Source organism: Strix uralensis, chromosome 18 (genome assembly GCF_047716275.1).
Source record: "Strix uralensis isolate ZFMK-TIS-50842 chromosome 18, bStrUra1, whole genome shotgun sequence".
Lineage (NCBI taxonomy): Eukaryota > Metazoa > Chordata > Aves > Strigiformes > Strigidae > Strix > Strix uralensis.
In genome coordinates, this window is record NC_133989.1 from 14,212,556 (window position 1) to 14,238,464 (window position 25,909).

At 42.8% G+C, this 25,909-nt stretch overlaps 1 protein-coding gene across 8 annotated transcripts in view; it reads right to left on the minus strand.

Annotated features, from left to right (window-relative positions):
• PTPRT (protein tyrosine phosphatase receptor type T) overlaps positions 1-24,661 on the minus strand; it is a 473,479-nt gene extending 448,818 nt beyond the window's left edge. For all 8 annotated transcript variants that reach the window (XR_012631402.1, XR_012631400.1, XR_012631401.1 and 5 more), the window contains exon 1: positions 24,463-24,661. Coding sequence is in view for 5 of the 8 variants with exons in the window: in XM_074888115.1 (XP_074744216.1) it covers positions 24,463-24,532 (70 nt within the window). In the remaining 3 variants the exon portion in view is untranslated. The remainder of the gene's footprint in view (positions 1-24,462) is intronic.
• Positions 24,662-25,909: the final 1,248 nt, after the last annotated feature.

Sequence of the window (25,909 nt, forward strand, 5' to 3'; positions counted from 1 at the left end):
CTAGATTTGAGACACTGTCAAATGAAAATATCATAACTTTTATATGTAATATTTTTGTTCATCTCAAGAAAATGTTTACAAAATTGATAGTGTTATAACTCACACTGTACTAAAACGCAGATGGGACAGGGTGAACCAGTTGCTAACACTACTCAGCAACAATTTGGAGCAAGGACTGAAAAATTACACATCCAAATGAAAGAACTAAACACAATAGGTAGAATGCTACTATTTACCTCAGCTTTTTCTAGGAGTGTCAACAAAAAGCAGCACTTTTTTAAAAAAATAAATGTTGTTTGACAGAAAACAGGGCACAAAGTTCACAGAAGTGCAGGACCATTAAAAATTAAATGATTACTGATGCATGAAGCACAACATGGCTGGAATCAGGTAAACAAAGCAGTAAGACAAAAAACCACCATTCACAGCCAAAGCACCTTGCACCTGTAACTTCCTGAGTACTTGCTCTTTTTTTCAGCACAAAATGCTGTCAGTTATTAAATGAGCAATCTGTTCTGCTCAAGACAAAGGAAAACCCAAGTCTCATTTGTGCAGCTTCACTTTCTCCACGTTGGAAGACAATTTGAAACCATCTCAGCAGCAGCTTAAATTCACATGCTCAAAACCTGAGGATGCCATCTGCAGCCCTACATTTACATTTAACATTAAATTGTGCCTCTGGCAAACTTCATTCTCTGCCTACAAAGCTTCAGTCTCTTACTCCAGCAGCAATTCCTACACCACTCTTCCAACATCCACATGTTAACTCCTAAAGTAAAAGGACATCTGCTCTTGAACATTCAAATGAAAACGTGTCATCAAAATGAAAGATGCATCACACAATACTTGACATCATAACACAAGATTTACAGCAGTAGTGAACACACTGACAGCGCAAGGGGTCCCTAGAAAAACCCATGCTGCTGTCACTATAGTTTTGTCTACAACTGCTCTTCTTCTCCATGTGCGTGCCCTGTGCTGCTGGAAGCACAAATACCACCTTCGTTTTGAAGTCACGCAGCCACAGCTGCTCTCTTTTCCAGAACCCAAGAACCAATTTGATGCTGCCTGCTGCAGTTCTGAGATGGACCAAAGCACTGGAGTGGTCACACTTTCGAGCACAGCATGGTTGTGGGCTGGGGAATCTACAGGCAATGCTGGGAACATGCTGCCTTCACAACTACCACTAAAACCACCCCACAGTCTTTAAAATCACCCATCTCTATCACCATCTACTAATAACTATATCTAGTGTTTATAAAGTAATTCTTTTAATCTTGGATTTATCTTCAAGACTTTAAGATGCATAATTTGCAAGCAGAACAGTTTTATAATAATCTTCTCACAAACAAGAACAACTACAAAGTCACTTTGTACGATTTTCAAAGTTGAACAGCTCCAAAACAGACAGAAATCCAGTTACTTGAAGCACAGCATCCCATTATTCAGTACTGAGACACTTTCCTAGAGCTATTACACTGTTCAGATGGTGTATGAGTATTTCTGTGTCAATATGGATCGTCCCTGCAATGTGTAACTGATTTTCCATAGTATACTTTAAGTGTGTTCAAATAATTTAAGGCCTTAATAGGTATTTTAACAGATCGAAAGAAATACAAATGAGTAAAGGCATTTTGATGTTTGCCATCACTAACAGTTTAGAAGCTTTCAGGACACATATGTTTAATCAGAGAGAGTTGATTCGGATCATGGCTGAGTGATTATTTATCGACATGTGCATAGAGGGATGGAAACAGGATGGGATAATTGGTTCTTAGCTGGCAATCGTTATTGACCATGTTTTCTTCTTGGCCATCAGCCCAAATATGATACTGTAGGTGCCAGATAAAGCTTTACATTCAGAAAAAGTGAAACTACATGCATAACTTCACATATATGATTAATCATTTTAATACTGGGCCAAGCTACTCCCAAAACTCACAGTTAGTCAGGGCCTCCATCTGCATATATTACGGAGCAGTTACACACACACACATTATTTTCAGCAATCCAAGCAGAAAAACAAGTTGGCATTTAAAAAAAACCACAGTAGCAGTTAGATGCATTTTAGGCACTTGGTATGAAGCAGTAATCACCACCTTTCTCTCACAGCCCAATATTGAAATGAGGGAAGAGCAAATGTTTGCTTTTCTGAGAAGGGCAATATGCCAATAGATGAGAAGTAGAACCACCAAATATTGACAGAGCGTGAGGATTCACAGTCAAAGCGGCGTAAGGTCTCTGTCCCTGTTGGGACTGGAGCTAAGCACCTTCACCTCCTAGAAGTGCTCGGTCTATCACCTGAACTGTTGGCAATAATCCTGTCTAAGGTCTGCAAACAGAGATATGCTGACAAGAGAAGATCACAAGAAGAAAGATGGCTTAAAAATTGCTGGGACTCATCTGTTTCAAAAAAAGCTGCAAGTAGGGAATGGTTGTGGGTCAGCTCCAACAAGTCGACAGGAGCTTTTCCACATAATTTTGACGGGCTTTGAAGCAGACCCTTGAGCACAGCTGCTCAGTTGTTAATACGCAAACCTTTAAATAAATTCAAAGAACGCCTTCATGTCTCCTCTATATGGCTGATGTCATATCCAAAATTCAGAGGCTTACATTTTATCTGTGAGCAGCATCAATGAAAGCAAGCTAGATCAGAAACACAGATTTTTCAGTTTAAAAATTAATCTACCAACTCTCCCCCCAAGCCTTTTCTTTAGCATCCTTCTTTGCTTTATTGGAAATTACCATACCTGAAAAGGCACTTTGGCCCATATATGTAAATTACAGTCTTTCCACAGACCCTTTTTTAGCACTGTAATTTACCTTTAATAATTAATAGCAAAGAAATTCAAAACAAAATCACAGCATTTACTTACGGGATTGCTAATCAACTTCCCAGCTTCATTAAAATTAAAAACTCTCTTCACTAGAATTCCCCAGAAGCCTCTGTACCCTCTTCTACACCGGACTATGTGCACAAATGTATGTACACATACACACACTCTTGAACCTTTGTAGTTAAAAAAAAGGTACAGAAAACCCTGAAGCATAAGAGTCAAAATAACTGAGTGTACACCATTTGAGTTACACACAGCTACATTATTTTAACTTTTAAACCCAAAACATGGGGGGAGGGGGGGGGGTGATCAACTCCAAACCCAAAAGCCTGTTCAAATAGTTTCTTATTTTGAGGAAGTAAAGGAATATATTTGGAGTAGGCTGCATGGCTTTGTGGGAGTGGGGTGATTATTCCCAGCTTTGTTTTCTCAGCAGGGATCACTAGTTTGTGTGAAGAGTTTTTGTGTGCAGATTAATATCCTTCAATTCAAAGAGAAACTCCCAAGAGTATCATTTGTATCATTTGACCCAACCTCTGATTTGGGATAAAATTTACAACTTAGTACTTTTCACCACAGTAGAAAATACACATAGCAGGGATAGGATGCATACAGAGCAGAGAAACAGGACAAAAATTACTTTGAAAGTTCATCAGATTCCCAAAGCCAGTAGAGTCTTCACAAAAGCACTTCTCTTACTATCAAATTCAGAAATATTTCTAGACATGCAAACAGACACCCCTTAGTAATTCTGACAAGCAACAGTCAGTGCATATCTACAGCGAAGCACAGACATTTTAAGAGACTTGGAGGAAGGTGCTGGGGGGGGGGGGGGGGAAGTAGTAGGCTATATATGCAAGGCTTTATCTGTATGAGAAAACAGCACTGAGAAAGCAATTTAGAACCTGACATTAACTTCCTTACTTAACTTACCTCCAAGTTAAAAATCAATAGATTTTAATTGTTCAGTGCAAAGTAATGCTTTGCTCTGAATTGAAGCAAAAAGAATTTCCACATTCTCTGCTAAAGAAAGCTCCTGAACAATTATTTATTATTGATCAAGATTTTTCTCATCAGTAAAACAAACTCAATTTCAAACTCTTACATTATGAAACTTGGAAATTTCCAACCAAAAAAAATTAAGCAATGCTCCAAGAATACAGTGAAAACTCACAGTTTTTTCCTGTCTTCCCACCCCCTCCAAAAAGTTTCTAGTTTGTCAACCTTATTGTCACCATAACCACATGTCTAAGGGAATACAGTTCTGTCCAAGAGCTCCAGTCAGCTGTTAAGATTCTTCAAAGCAGACAAGAAACAAAGAAGGATACGCTTATTTAACAATCAATTTTAAAATATATTTAGTTAGAAGTTGGTGGGAAATTATAATAGGGACATTAAACAAGGCAATGCACCTCTGGATTCCTCATTAAAAAGACAGAAAAAAGTACCTTAAGTGGTTTTGCAACTAGAACCCTGAAACACCAACTAATGAGAAGACAAATTACAGCCTTTTGTAATTAGCTGCTATCACAGCTCCTTTCAGTGTTTAGTTTGCAGAACACTGTCATAACGAGATTTCAGCATGTTACTGGGCAGAAGTACGGGTTGAGGTTGCATTTAACACACAGCTGCATGGCTTGTGTCCCAGGCAGAGCACTTGGGCTCTTACACCCCCAGGAACCTCCAAGGGCTGAGGACCATGAGCAAGAGACAGCATTCATCCAACAAAGCAGGTAAGAGCATCTCTGCCAGCAGATTTATGATCCAGACAAGGATCCATCTGAACTAGGATGGAGATTTGAGCTTCAGATAAGGGATGGACTGGAGGACAGGGGAAACTGAGCCTAGTGGAGGGCCATTGGCATGGTCAGGACAGAAGCCCCTGTCCTAGGACTAGGAGCCAAGGGAACTGGGCTTGCTCCAAATCAATCAGAATACCCAGAATCACAGAAAAGGCAGGAATAAAAGTTACCAGTTCTTAGTCCCAAACATCCCCCACATGGTGTTTTCCTCCCATTTATACCCTACTCCTGCCATTTTTACAGCCCCCCTGGTTTTCCTTCTGCCTCCTTCCTCTTACCAGCCATCACATCTAAGGACTCCCTGAAGTGGCTTTACACAGTAATTCAGTCTCAGGCTGTTTATCAGCATGACTGACACCCACCTTCTATCCAAACAGTGCTCAGAACAGAAGGTACAAAACCAGGGCAGCATTCTAAATACATTCAGAAAAGAGACTTACGCAGTACTGCCTTGTTTCCCCCTCCTATCTTCCACTGAGGAAAGGAATTTTCTTTCAAGTCTGGAAAAAATGCTTCTTGCAGCATAAGTCTTCACAAGGAGAACTCTTTAAATCATCTGTGGAACAGCAAGTCACCAAGCAGGCTAACAGCAGCCCAGGTCCTCCCACGGTTTCTTAAGGATTAAGAAATCCTCACCTTCCTCCAGCTGGTAACAGATCTTTTAGGGAGGCATACAGAGCAGAGTATGGCATATGACCCCTTTTTTACGTCCACTTTCATAGTGCCCAAGCTCAGCACAGCCCATGTCTCTCTCAGGGCTTGCTTTGCTCACTCCTGCCTCCTCCTGAGCTTCTCAAGTTCCCTGGCACTTTACAACTTGTACTTCTTTTCTACACTCCTTCCCTTTTATCACTCCTAAACAAGACTAATGGGCAATATTACTGGTAATTTAACGTGAGGATAACGTTATGCAGACATCTGCAGGTCTTCTTATATAGAAGGAAACTCACTTAGTCTGTGGCCTAAACTGAAGAGTTTGCTCCATCCACAAGTCAAACTTGAAGTGCTACAGCTACATTAACAGCCTGATGAGCTCAGTATTTTGCAACACAGCCAGTTCCCCTGTGCTCAAGGTCATGCTGAGCAGTCTGCCCAGCCACCTTACAGTCAGCTCGAAGCACAAGCAGACTCAGTTGTGTGAGTCTGCAAGAGATCAGTGCTATAAAAGCAAACAAGGTCTCAGGCATGAGGTCTGCTGCCTGCACCCACAGCCCTGCCCTAACAGGTTACCCACTCCCCAAGACAGGTATGTGATGGGCCATAAAGAGAAAGATGTAGACACATTTATAGATCCATATTCTAGCCAGGATCACAACCAGAATCACAGGGGATTTGTTTCCTTCTCTGCCCAGAGTGGTATCAAGTCCCCAAGGACTGGGGCTAATGATGTGGAGTTCTCCAGTTCTGAGTAGAAGATGGGACATTATTACTGGGAAATATCCATCACCTGAGAAGACTCATGTCTGCTAAAGACACTACTGGGGCCAACTCTGGTCTGGTAGCAGCTGTTGTGAACACCCAGATACTAACCAAAGTCTCTCTACAGCCAGAGAGCCTGTACAACCTGGCAATCAGCTCATCCAGAGAAGAATAATGCTAAACCAGGAGTTCATTCAAACTCAGGGAAAAAGAGCACTAGTCACTATTGATCTTGTGTTACACATACAAATCTACATAAATGCTTATGTCTAGTGGAAGGTGTCCGTGCCCATGGCAGGGGGATTGGAACCAGGTATCTTTAAGGTCCCTTCCAACTCCAACCATTCTGTGATTCTACGTCTTTCCTCACTAAAGCAGCGGGAGCTTAGAGCAGAGGCCTAGCCTGCCCCAAGGAGCTTTATCTTACCCTGTTTAATGCATACATTTAAAATACTATTAAACATGTTTCCAAGACTACTTGCAGTTTACAGACTACTGCAAGCAGATAGGCAAATCAGTAAATTTAATAAGACTGGTCCAAGCAGGCAGAGCAGCAGTACTATCAATCCTGTAATGGGAACTGGAAGTACCAGTGGAGTCACTCGTGAACGTACAAGAGTGAACGACCATAGGCCAGATTAAGCTGAGGTGGATTTGGGCAGACAGTCCACATCCACAATACTGAGCAGGAATCTACTTCCATGGAGAGTTTGCTCTAGGGAAGTTTAAATCCATCAATGAAAAAGCCCTCCCCTTTTTCCTACAAAGACCACTATGCTATTTTAAGATGTGAACAAATGCAAAAATAAGTTTAAAACACAGAGCTGGCAGAAGAAGGATTTTGAAGGTGTCAAATACGCAACACCATACTTTGTAACACCACTCCCAGTAAAAGTGTTTACTAAGTTAAACCACAAACAGCCCCAACTCATTCACCATACCATAAGAGAGAATAAATTGACTTTGTTTCTTCAATTTACAGCATGTGAACACACTCTAAGTTTAATTCTACAAAGCCAAGCCACCTGGACAACAAGGACACCTCCAGACTTAAGGAGGTCCTAGTACTAGAAGCCTTTTCAGGTCTCCAAGAGCCAAATAAATTGCCCAAGATGTCTTAAAAAATGTCTCAGCTTCTAGCAGAAAACATTTTAGGTAAATCAGTATTTCAGCAACAACTCTACTTCCTCTCTTGTATATTGTCTCAAAAAGAATTAGTATGTTTTCCCTTAAATGAAAATATAACAGGTACTGACACACTGATTATTACCTTTCTGTACCTAGTGGACAGCACTGAGACAGTAAATCAGGATGAGCTAACATAATATACCAATTTATTCAACAAAGCCAAATATTTGATGAAGCACACACTGAAATTTAATCAAGCAAGAACCACCTGGGAAATCCTGCCCTATGTATCAGCTATCTCCAAATAAAATCCTAAAATATATATATATGTGTGAAAATACACAGACAAAATGTGTAAATCAGAACAGATACTGCATTAGGGTTGCACTGATCTGTGCAAAGAGAATTAAAACAAGTATTACAAGACAGACATGGATGTACTGCTGCAAATGCAGCAAAGGGACATGAAGATGATTAAGGGATTGGAGCACCCAACATACAAGGAAAGGCTGAGAAAGCTGGGATAGCTCAGCCTTGGGAAGGCTCATGGGGATCTTATTAGTGTCTATAAACACCTGATGGGAAGAAGTAAAGAAGATTGAACCAGATGCCTCTTGGTGGCAGCCAGTGAGAGGACAGGAGGCAAAGGCCGTGAATAGAAATGCAAAAGCTTCCATTTAAACATGAAAATTCTTTTCTACTTTGAAGGCGGTCAAACACTGGAACAGGTTGCCCAGAGAGCTTGTGGGTCTCCATCTTTAGATATATTCAAAACCCATCTGGAGTCAGCTCTGAGCAACCTGCTGAAGGTGCGTTGATCCTGCATTAAGCAGGACATTGGACTGGACCATCTCCAGAGGTCCTGCCTCACCTCGACCATTCTGCAATTCATTTCCAATATCAATGCCTTTTAATGTAACACTTGCATAGCTCTCTATGTATACTCGACCAACCACAGATCAAGAAGGTAGAAAGTACTGGTTTAGGCCATTTTAAACTGGAGGCATCTTCACTGTTGACATGAACCACACATGATAAAGATAAGAGGAACTACTTCTTGCTGACTTGGGGGGGTGGGGATGGGGAGAGAGGTTCAGAGGACAGATTAAATGCTTTGTTTACTCAGGAGGAAAACCCAACAGCATATCCAAATAGCACTGTGCTTCACCACTCACGAACTTGTCGTTGCATGACGAAATCGAAAAGCATGACCTGGGTCCATTATAAATGCCCCCAATGCCCAAAAGAAATACATTAAATTTTTTCTCTACAACACAGACGTAAATCAGTCACAAATGAAAAAGACAGTCTCACCTGAAAATCAATTCTTAACAACTTCTGAAATGAAAAAACAAACCTCTTTCACTTCCTAGCATTTGTGTACTTACTATCATACCATCTTTCTTAAGAAGAATATTTGTCAGCTGTGTGACAGTCAGTGTCTGCCCTGCCTCATGTCCCCTGCCCCAGAGCACCCTCCAAAAAGGCAAGTTCCATAATTCATCAATGATGGAGACTTCCCCAGGCATCTACCTTGCAAAAGCAATGTGACTGTGCTCCGTTGCTCATTCAGGTGCTAGTCTATTAACACAAGTCTGACTAGCTGTAAGGAGAAAAGGAGCATGAGCATGCATATGGGTACGCACTTGGGTCAGGGGCTCACTTACAGGAGTTTGCCTGAGGAAGCACAAAATTAGTTGTGGGGGAGCAAGACATCCATATCCTCCAGTAAACCTCTCCAATTCCTTTTGTTAGAAAGGTCGCACACAGTCCCTAACCTAAATGAGCTCCCCAAAGATAATTACAACCACCTTCTCCCAACCCCAAGTGAAACCATTATTTATCTTGCACACAAGTCCTACAGTGAAAGCACAGTTTCATTTCTAACCCTGACCTCTATGCTTTGTCTACGAAATGCAACAAGGGCAGAAGAGTTTAAGATACAGAACTGCCACGCTCTAAGACAAATTCTGGAAGACACAAGCCTCAGTATGCAAGTTCTGACAGATTTTGTTTTTGTTTTACAGACAGTGATGGGACCACCAGTTCTCATTCCAACTGGTTAGTAGAGGACTGGTATCACTTCCTGCAAGGAAGAGCTGTACACCACTTAGTGTTCACTTTTGGAAGGTAAAAAATAAGCACCTCTACTGATTTCATTCAATTCATGTTCATGGATGACAGTCAAGATCTTATCAAACCTTCTAGAGAAGGTATCATTTGATAATATTGGGAGTGAGAAGGGAGCCAGCCTGAAAACACACTGCACTCATAATGCCTTTCATCAGGAGATCTTGAAGTATTTCACAAGTGCTAATTAAGCTTCCCCAGACTCCTGTGAGATAGAAAAGAAACATATATGCCATTGACAATAGATTTAATTGAGACATGGAAAAATTAACTTGCCCAGGGTTATAAAACAAGATGGGGACAGAGCTTGGAACAGAAGACCTGAGCCTCCAAATCCCAAATCCCCAATCTAAGCACATTACAAAATATTCATCTATTCCCTGCCTGACTGTCTCACAATGCAGAAATTCCTGCGAGTATAAAAAGTATTATGAAGGGAGCATGCTTCTCACACAATTTGCATGATTTCAGTACAACATTCAATAGGCTGCTTTGTCATCAAGGAAAGCTGAAGTTAGCTAAAAAGAGCAAGGCTTCATTTTCACCTGTAAGATTACAAAACGCCTTGCATGGCAAGTCAGAGCTCTTCGATTCTCCTAGAAAACCAGGAGCAGAGAGAGTGCAGAGGGCTGCAATATACTTACTTCTAAAAGAATTAATTAACAGTAAAGTATCATAAAGGATTGTGGGAGGGGGAAAACCTTGATTCACATTCATCTTAGAATACATTTTCTTTAAATCATTTCCCTTGTGTAATTAAACATATATTACAGATAATGTTCTTGTACTCTATTCTCCTTGCTATAAAATGGCAATGTAAACATTTTCCTCCTCCTTAATATCTTTAGAATCAAAGTTATCTGAAGAGAGGTATCCTGGGGAACAGTATTCAATACAACAAATACGTCTTCATCTCTATTTACTTTCTTTTTTAAAACATTAAAGTGGAAGGAAAGGAGCAGAAAGAGTCAAGGTCAAGTCCTACACAAATAACCAACTTGATTATGTGATTCCTGCTCCCACTACTTTATATTATTTCATTACTGTGTCCTATGAACACGTACTATCAGTAAACTGCAGTTTAAGTTCCAGGCTTTTGTTTTGTCCTGAGTTTCCATGAAATAAAAATTGTAAGTGCTAGCTATTTCTGAACAATTAACTAAGCCACCATTCCAGCACAGATATCCTGAAAAATTACAGCCTTTCCTTTCTGCATGAATTAGATGCCAGTGGAATCTAAATCCATGAGAGTAAAAAAGCAAATTTATTAATCCCACCACGCTTCTCCCAAATTTTTGTGACTTATCACAAACTTCTTCCACAACATAGAATCATAGAATCATTTAGGTTGGAAAAGACCTTTAAGATCGAGTCCAACCATAAACCTAGTACTGCCAAATCCACCACTAAACTATGTCCCTAAGTGCCACATCTTTTAAATACCTCCAGCAAGGGTGACCACCACGTCCCTGGGCAGCCTGTTCCAATGCTTGACAACCCTTTCAGTGAAGAAATTCTTCCTAATACCCAATCTAAACCTCCCCTGGCACAACCTGAAGCCATTTCCTCTCATCCTATCACTTGTTACTTGGTAGAAGAGACTGACACCCACCTCACTACAACCTCCTCCGTTGTAGAGAGCAATAAGGTCTCCCCTCAGCCGTCTTTTCTCCAAACTGAACCACCCCGATTCCCTCAGCCGCTCCTCACAAGACTTGTGCTCTAGACCCTTCATCAGCTTCGTTGCCCATCTTTGGACGTGCTCCAGCCCCTCAATGTCTTTCTTGTAGTGAGGGGCCCAAAACTGAACACAGTATTCGAGGTGCAGCCTCACCAGTGCCGAGTACATGGGGACAATCACTTCCCTAGCCCTGCTGGCCACACTATTCCTGATTTCTTAGAGATTTCAAGGTGTGCATTCTCAGCAGAGGATGCTTTAACACACAGCAGCAGCTAGCAGGCCTGTGATGCACTCATGGCTGGTTGGGATGAGCTTAAATACCAGCCTTGGGAAAACAAAACCCATGAGCTGATGGCAGCTCAATGACACTAGAAGATACTCTTTGATAGGGCCTCCCCCTCCTTGTACCAACCACATGGCATAAAGCCACCACAGTGCTGTCTTCCCTCTAACAAACACATTCAACATTTAAATTTTAAGTCTTTTCTTAGTCTTCAGTCTTAGAAAAGAAGACTTAGAAAAAGACTTAGAAAAAATTCTGCTAAAAGATTTTTTCTTGCCTTTTCACTTTTCTTAGCACAAAGTTGTTGCAGTGAAGAGAATTTAGAGAGTATTCCTAAATAAATCTACTCACCTTACAGCCTCAGAATTCTAAAATGTCACCCAACACCACTGATGGGCATTACAGGAAGCACACTGCACACAGGAGGAGTGAATGGCCACTATATATGGCTCGTAGAAGGAAAGAGCAAAGGAAAATGAATTGGAAGCCTGAGGGTATAAAGAGGGTATAAAGGAAAAGGAGCAAGTTTTGAAGAAATTCATTATTTGTTCTCTTCACACTGCAGTAATGTAAATACTGAGAACAATAAGAATAGAATTGAAGTTAATTTTCAGAAGACATGAATTCCCTCCAGTTGACTGATAAATAACAAGTCTGTTTTCTCACCTCCTTTTTTCTTTAATGGGATTCAAATAATCAATTATTCAATTTAACTGCAACAGCACTGGTTTTCCCACCCAGCTTTCTATTTCAGTTAAAGTGAACAAAGCACAGGATGACCTTAATTGCATACACAACGCTGATTTTGATTCACACAAGAAGGGTGAGTGCACCACAAGGCATCATGTAGTAAACACATTTATAAACAAACAATCATAAAACCTCAAATCCTGATTCATTACAGTTCAACTGACTGCTTGCAGGTCAAGTCTAAGCCATACAATTCCTCGCAGCCCTACACATTCACCTTACAGAGGAGTTGTTGGCACAGCTCACTCTGCCCAAGCATCCAAACTTTTGCTTGTATGCTTCCTTTATCAATTCTGGGGTGATACTGTACCAAAAAAAGAAGAGGCAGGCTATTGCACAATTACACACAGACCAGCTCATGATTGCAAAACAGCAGACAAAAGCCCCCACCAGTACACACATGCAGTCAAAAAGAGAAGCCCCCAAATTACTGTCTGGGCTTCCCTATCACAAAGGGAGACTTAAGAAAAAAGTAATATTGTTAACATCAATTAAAAAAAAAAAAAAAAAAAAAAAAATCAAGCTTTTTGAAGGGTATTAATTGCCTTAGAAGAAGGTTGTCCACAAAATCCTGTATCAATCCTCTTTGTAGATTTGACTTTTAAAAAAATTACCTGATCATATACTCTTTTCTGCCACGGGACCTTTTGTTGTTCTATGCAAAAGACGGATGGTACTTACTGAATGAGCAGCTATTCAATAGTTTGTTTTATTCTTATTGTTAGCTCCGTGGCCTTATGCATTATTTACTGCATGCTATGCAAATTGATCTCCACAAAGAGGATTATTAATTTCATCTCAGATTTCTCTACAGCTATAGAGTTTCTGTTCCTTCACAAACATTCACAGATGCACTCACCACCCCACCTCAGAGCACTGTGTTCAACCCTCCCTGTTTTAGGGACTCAAGGAGAGATTAAAGAAGATACCCATGTTAACTCCATGGTCCCCCTTTGAAGCACCCAAGGATTTTCAGGGTTCTCTGGCATCTGCATCAATCCCACGCACAGGAAACACAGTGACACTGATTTCAGCTGCAGATATGACTTCTAAAGCCCTTCTGAATGTTACATCCAGGGCCTCAACTCAGGGCCCACTGCGGTAACAGCTCATGCTCACCTGCTGAAGCTTGGCTTGAACAACTCACCCAGAATCATTCGGGAACTTCAATGCAGAAATAAGGCATCACATGCTTAACACTCCTCCTCTCTCCGACTTGTACATTATGTACTTTTCTAGCACCTACAAATCATACATGGCACTTACAGTGGGGTTTGTTTTGTTTTTTAAATACTGCCCTCCCTATTTGCCCCCAGGTTAGATACAGTCTGAATACAGATCTCGGGGGTGGGGAGTGGGAAGAATTTGGGGGGGCACACAATGCAATCATGCAATCTTGACTTCACCATGTTACTGATATTTAACAGATATGCAACAGATAAATCAGATGAATTAAAAAACACATTTGAGAAGCATTAGCATGTGTTAACATCACTTACACTTATTATATGCTAAATACAGCATCCTCTTTTTTCCCCCCTCACTATACCTCCTCCTCTTTTCTCTCTTCAACAGCATTATAAGAAAGTTAGAAATTTAGAGAAAAAAAGTCTGCAGTGGATTATTCATTTTCTCACAGAGTGCAGTACTCTTTCCTCTACAGAAGACAGTCAATTATTTTGTCCTGTCTAAATTAAAATGACTCGGGCAACAGAGTTTCCACCATTTCCTTTGGGACACAATTCCACAGCCTCATGGATCTGCAATAAGATTTTCATAATGCTCAAAGTAAATTATTTTCTTGTTTTAATCTCATTCTAGTACTCTTGGTGCACATTAAATAATTCTCTCTTCTTCCCCTTTCTTTCCTCTGAGGTGCTCTCCCTTTCACAGCTCCATTCTCAGTTACAGGTCCAGAAGCTAAATGTATTTAAGATATTGTAAATCTTTGTTCAAAAGTGAAGAAGCTGCTGTCACTTGTAGGTACTCTCAGTACTTTAATTTGTCACTCTCAGGAATAAGATGATGTTCAGGGCTGAGGGGAATATTCCAGACAGAAAAAAATCCCAGACATACACTTTTTTAAACTACGTGCACAGCAGGTGGCACATTCTGTCTTTAGTGTACTTGCTTCTTTTCAAGTTCATATTCAACTGCATGCAAATATGCTGTCAACTGTCAGTTCTCTCAAAATCTCAGCATTAATCACTCCCAAATTTCTCCCATCCACTCAAAATAACATCTACTCTGGATGGATCTATAGTGCAATACTTCCTCAGATTTGGGCCAAATTTCTGCCTGTGATTCTGAACTCAGACCATTTCTCCAATTTGCAGTTCTTTAAAGTTTACCTTCACTAAGAAAAACTTACAAAGGAACTACTTCTAAATTTCTCCTGAACTTTAATGAAAATTGTATTTGAAGTCTGATCCTGATGAGTAATGTGTCTGCCATCCCTTATACTGTGAGGAAGCATGTTATGGGTAAATCGTTATATACACTATATAATCCAAACACTCATTCTGTACTCTCTTCAGAAATTTTGACATGAATTACACTTGACAAGCAGGGTACAGTCCAAACTTGCATCATGTATTGATAATGCTTCTGTTGCTTCCTGCACGCTTTGGGTCCCAAACACCCGCAAGTCACCCTGAAGTCAGCAACCACTGGGAATTACACTAAGTGACACAAGGAAATTTACTGCTTCTTTGAAAGAAACTCTCTCGTTTATTTAGCATTCTGTTAGCAATGGAAGCTCATCAGCACAGAGCCGGGGGGGAGGCAGGGGAGGACACAGAATAAGACTTTCCTGCCTTCTCACTTCACGTCAACACAGCCATAGGAACAACTGGAAGGAAAAGAAAGCCTCTTTTAAAAAAAAACAAAACAAACCAGGGCAATGATTTAATATAGATAACTACTGACTGACCTTCAAACACCACCAAGACTTTGTTCCAAAACATTACTTCTCAGCCATTTTGATAAATAATTTTGTGTTATTGTCAGAAAAGCATCAAAGTGCAAGAGCAAAACAGATGTCCAATGCAGCTGTACTCCGTATGCTGATTCCTTACACTAAACATGCACTGAAATATTAATAAGCCCATTATAGAACGTTAAAACCTTTGGCACATGGAAAAGCTTTATAATAAAAGATGCAAAGTTGAGAGTTTACGTTAAAAAGGTTATTTTTGCTTGGCAGGTTCATTTAAGGACAATTAATTATACTTTCTTATTTTTGCAGGCTGTGGCCTTGGCAGTCTCCAGGGTTATCCCTGTGCCAACAGGGACAGTGTGTCTGTTTATTTCCAAGCTTTCCACTTCTCTGATTATTGCTACCACGTGCTGATATCTGTTAGTAAATACACCATCTCCCATTTTTTAATCATAAAAGTATATTTACTGTTTGTCTATGAGACCCTATTACTAACAAAAATAATTTATTCAGGCAGCTGGAGCAGTGTTTTGACCACCCTTTTCATAACAGAAATCCCCTTAAAAGGTAGACATAGGACTCCCTCTGAGATTTATTGAAACCTATTATTTTGTACTAGATTATATAGATTTTTTTTCCAATTCATATTGGAATGTTTGAATCTCAAGAACTGCAGGGAAACTGCTTGTTTTAGAACACCTGTTTTCCTACAAATCAATTTTCAGATCACATTTGTGGAAACTTTTCAACTGGTCCTAGATTTAACAAAATGTTCCCCCCCCCCCCAAAGAAATTTAATAGCGGGCCCAATTCAACTACAGAGCATGCAAACCATCAGCAGCATCCCTGGGAATAACTATATGCATGTGTGTGTTTGCAGGATTAACACGAAATAACTGGATTACTGACAAACAAACCGGTCATTGCTGCCTCCTTCCTTGGCTTTTGCAGGCAGGAGGAGCGGAGAGCTGCAGGGCGCCTCTGAGGGATCTGTTCACCCTAAAGGGAATGAATCAGTGTTACAGCCAGACCACAGGAGCACAGAGAGCTGGAAACCACCAATCTGAAAGTCAAGTTTACCAGAAGATGATGTCCTATTTAGTCAGAGCCAACAATGCAACAAAAAGGTGTGCCTCAAACCAACACTGAGGTTCAAAAAAATTTTTTTGAAGGGAAGGAGCAAAGATGAGCAATTGCTTTAGCTTGCTGATGGACACAACAGCTTCTGGACATTTAGTTTTGTTTGGCTGCTGGTCAAAACTGTGCAATACACCTGGGCTGCCTGGCACAGGCTCTGAACCAAGCCCAGCGATGCACTAAGGTACCCAGACATAGCTGCAATCCTGATGAGCTACTCTGGTATGGACAGGGGTGGACAGCAGTGTTTTTCAGATGGCAAATATATAAAATAGATTTATATATAATATATATAAACCTTTTGCATGCTTATTCTTTTTCATTACGGAAATAAACAATGTACAGCTGTAGTGTGAACACAGGAACAGATCTCCGAAATATCAGTTGAGCTAGAGTAACAAAAAAGAAAACTGCTTCTATCACGTTTTAGGCTCTTAAAATATAGCAACTGGCAAATTTAACGTCTCCATCTCATATGCTTTTCTATGCAAACCTAGAACAGGGTGCTAGTAAATTCAAAATATTCGTATCAGTTTGGTTTGTGAAGAGATATGCTCAACCAGTTTGAGAAAACATCACTGTGAAATTAAGGAAGGACAATAAAAAAAATATGCGCTGCATCCCATGTTTCAGCCTAAGGACCAGAATTTGCAACAATGAACTATCTAGCAATAACTTCGGTTGACAGTTAACTTACAGAAAGGGAGATGGCAGAGATGATGGCAGTGCCAGCCATCCTCCCCATCTGCGCGCACCAGGAACAGCAGCCAGTTTCTGAGCTTCATTTTATGTCTGCTTCCTCACTGTTTCTATCCTGCCAGGCTCCTCCTGCCTTTCATGTTTCTTTTCATACTTGCTCCCTTCCTCTTCCTACTGCTATAATCTCATCACATTCACCTTCCCATCACCTCCTCCATAACTAACCCCCCACCCAAACATGCCGGCATCTTCTCAGCTGCCACCCTTGCTGCACGGCTGCAGCGCTTCTGCTCCCTTTTCTTCTGTTGTTTCTCTCTTGTACAACTGCAAGATGAAAACGTTCTTCAGGGTACAAAAATGAGTCATTTGTGCCTCTGAAGCGTTTAACACTGTTGGCTCTTCAAAGGTTTCAAAGCTGCTAGACAATAAAGCAATCGCATTAGATTCAATAAACTTTCCAAAAGAGGAAAAAAGGAACTTTCTATTAAAGATGCTCACTGGAAGAGATGACTTGATACTGTTAAACTGACAATTGCTTATCAAGTGGAGAACGAGAAGGAAGGTAACAGCTCTTCTGCTCAGCCAGCTTACAAACACACCCAAGCTAAAAACTAGAGAAAGCGGTTACCCCCCCTAGAACAGAAATGCAGGTACATACACCTCTTGCAAACAGGTGGACTTGTGTGGAAAACACTAGAAATAGTTCATGTTTCTATTGGTGCTTTTCAGTTCTTAGGAACAAAGTAGTAAAAATTCTTGACACCAACACAACGCAGTCAAGTATGGAGTTACATACACACAGCCTCTTGGTTTAGTTTTGGGGGTTTGTTTGGTGGTTGTTTTTTTGTTGTTGTTGGGGGGGGTGTTGTGGGGGTTTTTTTAGTTTTTTTAATATACCTTTCAGCCACACACCTCTGAAAAAACACCAAAACGCAAAGTATTTCCCTGAGAAACAACTGACTGTGGTGGAAATACATTACACTTTACGGTTTCATCAACAACTGTTTCTATTAGAGCACTGAATTCACACCTAAAAACACAGAATAAGATTTGGGCTGCCAGCACGCAAATGGGTGCACGTTGACAGAAAATCCCTGTTCTGGAAAAACGAGCCATCAAGCGCAGCAGCTTCCCATCTTGCTGACAGAAGTGCCCTTCTGCTTATCCAGCAAATAATGCTGCAATTCCAATAAGAGTATTTCTAAAGGAAGAAAAACCCATCTATATAGCAGTCAAATTGCTTTAATTCCCTTCTTCCTCCCCCGCTTCATCTTCACACTCTATGTCTACTAGGTGGTCACAACCACACATGCTTTCTGCCAAGCCATACTTTTACTGATCTTCATTATCTTCTTAAATAAACAAAACCACATGGCACCATTCCCATACTCAACTCCATGCTTTTTCATTAAAAAAAGAACATGAAAGCACACTGCACACAATTGCTGTATTTGCCTATTTAGGGGCTGGCCTTTGAGTCAATACTAAGGAAATGAAGACTCACACACAAGCACATTAAGGTCATCCCAGTAACAGTGACAAATTCAGCAGTACTGGAGTCAAAAGCACAACATTTCAAGAATATCATCCCCAGTACAGCATGAAGCCCTACTTCCAGCTCAAGCAAGTAATGATATTTTCTTCAAATTCAAAGAGAGAAGAATCGATCCCCAACATGTAAATGGATAAAGCCTCAATTAAGTTGTAATACTCTTGATATCGTTGTTCTTTTCAACACTGCAGAGGACAAGTAGTGAAACAGCCCTCCTTCGCTCAATGTACAGCTGAATTAGCAGCCAAGAGCTGCTTCCCAGTGATTTAACATAGTCACTCCCCAGGAATGAAGCTGAGATTATGAGAAGGATGTATGTGAAAAAATGTGGTAAACTCTGTTTCCTCTTTTACGTAGGTTCTGAAGACATTTCAGCTAACAAAACATGAGATATGGGATACTTTGAGCATTTCCAGTACAAAAGAAACAGCATAGCTGAATAAAGTTTGCGTAACCGTAGGTTGCTCAGGCTGCAGCACTGATCTGTGCCCACACAATATCATCAGCTGTCAAACCCCACAGCCTTTCTGCAAGATAAACTCAAAAATATCAAGGAATAAGAGTCAGGTCCCATCCTCCCAAAATTCATGAGCAGCTCAATCATTCTTTAACTCCATGAGCTGCATCACATCAGACGGCAGCAGAATTCACCAAGTCAGCTTGGATTCCCAAGCCTGTGGTCCCAGAGGGATCTAGCTAGAAAAAAAAAAGAAGAAAACAACCGTCTGGCCTTGGATTGATTTACAAGCACTAGTTTAAAGAAAACAAGCAAGCCAGAGGAGACCAAGCACTAAGCAGGTTCACTCTTCCTGGGGTTTCTTGTCCTATTCACCAGGTCTTGTTCACAGGCAGATAATGCTTGCGCTTCCCAGAACTACATCATCTTTAACTGTAGCATTTAAATACTTAAAGTCTTCATTCTCCAAAGGTCCTTGTTTTCTTTAACTGACTTATCAGCATATTCTTCTGGAATATGCAATACCCTGCCGTCCAACTTGCAAAGTATTTTACATCTCTGAACTGTGGCATGATAGATGGGATGTATTTATCGGGTATTAAAAACCAAGTGGGTCTGATTAAATGATGCATAGTCTGATTAAGACATAGTAATTGTCTCCTCTACCATGAAGATACACAATCTTTAGAGCTTGTAATAATGAACACTAGAAGCAATTGCTCGTTACGTAATTCCGAGTGTACAGAAAGACAAGGCCAGGCTGTAAGAAGTCCTTACTGATGCCATCAACATTCACCTTCTTTGTGTGTCTGCTTTGAGGTGCGTAGGGTTCCTCTTCTCCTCTGGGTTTGCCTGGAAAGAGCAGGGTGGTGGGTGACAAGTGGCATTCAAAAGTAAGAGGCAGCACAGGGCCAGGAAGGTGATATGTCAAGAGTTGGGTAAGGATTTCCCCCAAAAAATCAATATCATCTAAATGAAGCAATATCCATCCAAGTAGTGCTAGCCAGCATAAACAGGGAAAGCACCATCAGAAGAAAAATTAGGGAACCAGGAAACGTGAGTGGTACCAGGAAGAAGTGACTCTTGGCCAAAGATGCTATTTTAAATGAGCCAAGTACTACTGCTTCATAAAATGTTCAAGAAATACCATAAAAGCCAAGTGTACCATATTCTTCTCAAGAACAACAACACAGAGCCAAGAAATGTCAACCCACAAGCTGTTCTTGGTGGAAGTAGAGCCCTCCGGTACCGAGGCAATGGGAGGCACAGGAGGCTTCCTGCATCGCAGCGAGAAACCTGGACTACAACTTGGGTCAGTTCGTAACAGCAGGTGACCTCTATATGCTGCTGCTGTTGAAAATTTCTACAAGGAAAGCCTCGTCTATGAATGTACCTACAAGCACATTTTAGAAGCTTCATTACATATTTTATCTATGCATTACAAGACACCGAGGAAACAGACTGAAGCAGTTTCCATAAAAAATTAAGAAATCTCTCTCTAAAGGACATACGCTTTATATAGCAATACACACACGCACTCCTGCTGCTCGTCACCCAAACATCATAAGAGTTTTTATGAATGTTAAGTAGGCTTCAGCATTTCTGTGGCAAAACAGATACATATTATTGCTCTTATTGCTCACATTAGTAAGCAAACCCATATATACCTCAATCACATTTTGGTAGGTGGATTTCAGATGACATCTGCTATTTTTTTAATTTAGTTTTTTTTATTAGGGCCATGTTAAGGCAATCTCAAATTTGCTCATTGCCAAAATATTTAAGCTCCAGCGCTAATGTTGCACACCTCTCCATTCTACACTCAGCACTTCTCATTCAAGCAAAGAACAATACCTGCCAATACACATTCATTTACCTCATTTATAAAAATTACAATGAAAATTACCAGAGGCATAAAACATATATTAGGATAAATAATGAGCTTAAAAAAAACCCCACCATACACATACAGAGGGAGAATCAGACACACTGATCCTTCTATGCTGAATGTTATTCAGAAGAATTGTCAGTGCAATGCTGAACAGATCAATTTATTTCCCTTTCTTCTCCCCACTTAACTGGATTTTATATACAAAAGTAATTGTTCCTGTAAGAAACAACCCTTGTCCATATCTTTAGGTTCACAAAGCCTCAGACCTACATCTTTACCACTATTCAGGTTTCCATGGTAACAGATGACAGTGCCTTCTAAAAAAATACTATAATATTCTACAGTAAGTGTCCCAAATCATTCCCATAATATTAATGAGAACTAGAGCACGTGGGCCTGCACACAGAGCATAACAGACTAAAAGAGTACAATTAAACAAGAAAAGAGCTCGAGGACTTTCAAGAGGGTGGATGGTAAAAAAAGGGCTCTGCATTTGTAAAGGAGAAGGATTATCACTCAGATTCACAAATGCCTTTATACACACAGTGACCTTTCGTTGCCACTGTCGAAACAGGCAGTTTCACAACATCACCTTTTAAATATTAATTGTTTATTTATTAGAAAACAAATCAAGCCAGCCAGGAATGAAAAATAAAGTTGAATTGTAGTGCTAACAGCTCCCCAGAGGGAGTGAAAAGTGATTATTGAGTTAAATGGCTGCATTGTTAACAATTGCCACATAGAGTAGCTTGCACAGAAAGATCCGTTTTTCATTGCCAATTTACTGACAGCAAAATCTGTGAGTAAATGAACTCCTAGTAAATGAATTAATCTTCCCCAAAAAATTCCTTGCAGTTGGCTCCCTTGCTCCCCCGTTCAATTGTCCCTGGACAAACCCTGTGTAATGAACTATCAGTTGCCATAACTTTATGATGTGGCAGCAGTCTTTGAAAGCAGCCAGCTACATGTCCAAACATTCAGGAGCTCTGCCATAGCGAAACAAGGAGCAGTATAGGGAAAAATTAAAGCAAACACTGACATCAGAAGAAAAACAAGCGTCAAAGTAATCTGGTGTTCAGGTGAACAGTCCTAATGTAAACCCAGTGTCCTACTTTCCCCCTGGATGCTTTTTCACAGCTGCAAATGATTTAATCTCTCCATTCTCCGCTCTATTGTGCTGAAAATGCACACAAAACAGACCACAGCAGAGTGCAGAGCAACTGCAGGAATACTTCACATATTTGGTGGGAGAAAAACTGTACACGTGCTTTAAGGAAAATACTTCCCCATAAGCAAAGTTCCTTAATTTCTGAAATCCTGAAATAATTGGCAATTACTAGAATTACCTGGTGTTGCTTCTGTCTCCTCTATGGAAAAGTAGAAGAATTAAATGAGTAGCTGACCCTAAAGCTAACAAAAAGTTTAGAACCTCAAAACCATACCTCCAGTCGTAAATAAATACAGAGACTGCAGGCAACTGAAAGTAATTGCTGGGAAGAAGAGTTATAGATGGAGCAATAAAGAAATTACATAAAGAAGTAAGTGTTAACCAGCTCCCTCCATGTGAAACTAGGTATTCCAGGAAGAAGCCATCAGCATTCTGCTGTCGCTCTGTAGTACTCCTAATTTTCTGTGTTGTGGATAATATGAAAGAAGCAGCAGCAGCTGTGCAAGTTGGGTAGGAATTGAATACCATTTCATCTTGTGTCTTTCCTACTTCTTAGCCCAACTACGTATAAGAAAATAAATCCAAAAACCCAGCCAGCTCCTCGCACAGTGATTTTTCGGGATGTTTAACAAAAGGCTGCTAAATAAACGCATTAGGCTTTGAAAAATAATTCAATCAGAAAGAGACAGGAGGTATTTGCATCCTAATAGTTATGGAGACAGCACCACCTCATGGAAGATGCGAAAATGCACCGACGGCATTAACTCGAGTCTCTCCAAACTTCACTGAAATTTTAGAGACAAAGTGCATCTAGAAAACTTTGCTTTTTACTAGAAAAATATCGGCTATATGGACAGAGTCCAGACCACGACCCTTCACGCCAGATATATAATCTAAGAGGAGAAAACTATCTTTTAACTTAATTAACAGAAGCAGCTCAGAAAACATTATTTCTTAAAATCAGCTCCTCTTATTTTGAACGGTAAGGAGTGCGCTAAAACAGGAGGCAGAAAGCGATACTAACGATTAGGAAGCCCCACAGTCACCATCCCCACTAAACTGGTAATGAAAACAAAGTATTTCACGGCTTGCTGAAAATAGAGGTTAGTCGGACACATTCGTTAAGTTTGCACGCGTCTAGCTCATATTATATTGCTAATTCCCTCAAACACAGAGTGTTTTCTGCCCCCTTAAAAGTTTGCCATTTTCACAGCACACTCCTCTTTCTAAGCATCTGGCTAAATGATTCATCAAAAGCCGAGGCTCTAAGCTCAACTGATGTGACAAGCGCCGGGAACAGGCGATGCGCGCAGTTGCCTGGCGATGTAAAGCCGAGCCCACGGCGGTGCCACGCGTGCCGGGTGGGTCCCAGCCTCCCCGCACCCTCCTCTCAGCCACGGAAGCCACCGGTTCGCGGCACGCAGGGGGCTCGGGCAGCTCCTACCCTCGGCGCCCTTTCTGTTCTGAAGACGCGAGACAAAGTCACTCGAGCTCTCAGTCTTAACTAAGAAAAATCTTCCACTGTTGGAGCTGAACTCAACTTAGGCACGTTGGAGGTACGAAATCAAGTCACAAGCACGGAGATTTATCCCTACACTAAGCAATGTTGCACAGGGAATTTTTACTTGCCTCAAGTATACTGACGGGGGGGGGGGGTGGGGGGGGGGGAGATAAAAGACAAACAACTTAGCCAAGATACATGAAGTCAGGAGAGAAGAAAGTTACAACTGTTTATTTTTTAATATAAACAAAAACTGCAATGAGAACATTAGTATCATATTACAACATCCAGGAGAAAAATAAAACCACACATATCTCTGGTTTACCTACAAAACAGCACAAGAGGAGAAAACTAGCTCTGTAAGCACCTGTCATCTTCAAGTAATTCAAACTATGCCTAAAGGAACTCGTAGGAGGGGGGGAATAGCTGGCTACTATTAATGTACACATGCCAGGGAGCAAAGTATTCCTTAACGTCAGAGCGACAGAGAAAGTGACAACTGGGAAGGGGCCAGTCCGAGTAGCTGAGCCCCCCCGAGGAAGTTACTTGAGAGAAAAGGGGGAAAAAAGCTGCCGCTAAACTTCAGCGAAGCGCCCCCGGCCCCCGGGCCCGGCGGGCGGGGAAAGGCAGCGCCCGCTGCCGAGCTGCCGCCCCTGCCTGGGGCTCGGAAAGCCCGTCAGCTGCAGCCAGGACTCGAGGGTCGTGAATCCAGGAATAAAGGCGCTGCGGTCCTCTCCCACCACGGGCAACTTCCCGAGGAGCGAGCCTCCCCGGTCCCAAACGCGGACACACTCCGCCCGCGGCGAAGCCTCCGCAGCCCCGCGCGGCGGCTCCGGGCTCGCCTCGGCGACCGACTTTCCCCCAGACCGCTCCTTCCCCCGCCGAGCAGCCGCCTGCCGAGGGACGTTCCCATCCCTGCCTGCTCCGGGGCTTGCCCAGGGAGCTCCCTGCGAGGCCGAGGGGCTGGAAGAAGGGGCGAGGCGAAGAGTTCAGGTGCCGGGGGGACACCCCGGGGGCCGGCGGAGCCGGGCGTGGACGGGGGGGGGGGGGGGCAGCCGGCGGGGCGCGCCGAGGCTGGGCGGCACTCACCTGCGAAGACCTGTCCCTCCGCCTTGGGCAAGAGCTGCAGGAGAAAGACGATCGCGGCGACGCCGGTCATCCTTCCCCGGAGTTCACCTGCCCTCCCCGCTGCCGCGGCGCCGCTGCCTCCCTGCAGCTATCCCCCGCATTGGTGGCTCGGGTGCGGCGGCGGCCCCGGCAGCCGGAGCCGCGGTGCTGCTCGGAGGAGCCGCCGAAGTGGCGGCGGGCGGCGCGGGGAGCGGGCGGGAGGCGGGCGGGCGGGCGGCCCCCCCGAGCCAGCGCCGGCCGCGCCCGCGCAGAGCCGGCCCCGCTGCCCCGCCGCGGCGGGGGGCAGCACCCCCGGCCCCCCTCCCGCGGCTCCACAGGCTTCGTCAGCCGCTGGGCTGGGGGTGGCTGGGCTTGGGCTTTTTTTATCCCTATGCCAGCCCAGCTGCACACACACACACACACAAATCTCCTATCGGTAGCGGCTGAAGTGCAGCATCTTGCCAGCAAACCTGGGCTTCCTGCTCCTGCCCTGTTTCCAGCGGGGATGGAGAGTAAGTGCAGGGTATCGCATGAACCGGGGGGTGGCACGGCGGCCGGGAGGGGGGACGGGAGCGACGGGAATGGGGGGGTGCCCCCCCCCCTCCGCCGGAGCCCGGCGGGGCCAGCGGTGGCCAGCTTCGGAGGGTCCTTTGTTCGAGCAGCGCACAGGCGTTTGCAGCTAAAAACAGTCATTTTCAGGATTATTTACTTTACTTTCAAGAGAGTTAACTGGTAAATACCGAATCACAGCGGGTACTGCCGCACTCCCAGGCTTTTACACACAGGCAGAGAATCTGTAACAAAATGCTGAGAACTGCTTTCGGTTAGCAACTTTACCAAAAAAGCATGCCTCAAGAGAAAAAAAAAAAAAAAACACAACACAAATAGGAGACATATCACATCAGCTATCTGAGCACGAATTTGCACAGGCCAAGGGAAGCGATGACCACCTGGATAAAGCACCTGGTTAATCACCGACAGCGCAGGGGCTATTTTAGACGGTAACTCAAGTTTCAGCAGCAATTCCAGCGGGGCTGGGCACGCTTTTCCTCACGGTACTTCACGTTTAATGGCGCCGTTTCCTCACTAAACCCAGCACTGCTCCTCGTGACATCGAGCCCCCCGGCCCTGGGGTTCAGCCGCCGGGCCTGCTCCCCTCCGTCCCGCCCGGCCGCCGCGGAGCCCGGCCCGCAGGGGGGGGCTGTTGCGCCGCCGTGGCCGCCCCGGCCCTGCCCGGCGGGAGGGGCCTCCCCGCCCGCCTGACTGCGGGGCCCGGGCCGGCGGCACCGGGCGGGCCCCAGCGGGGAGGCCTGTGCCTGGTGCTCGCGGTCTTGGCGCGGTCTGGGCCAGGCCCAAGCCCGGAGAGGAACTACACCCTTGACACCAACGTGCATTTAAAACTTAGTAGTTTGCACTTCACATTAAATAC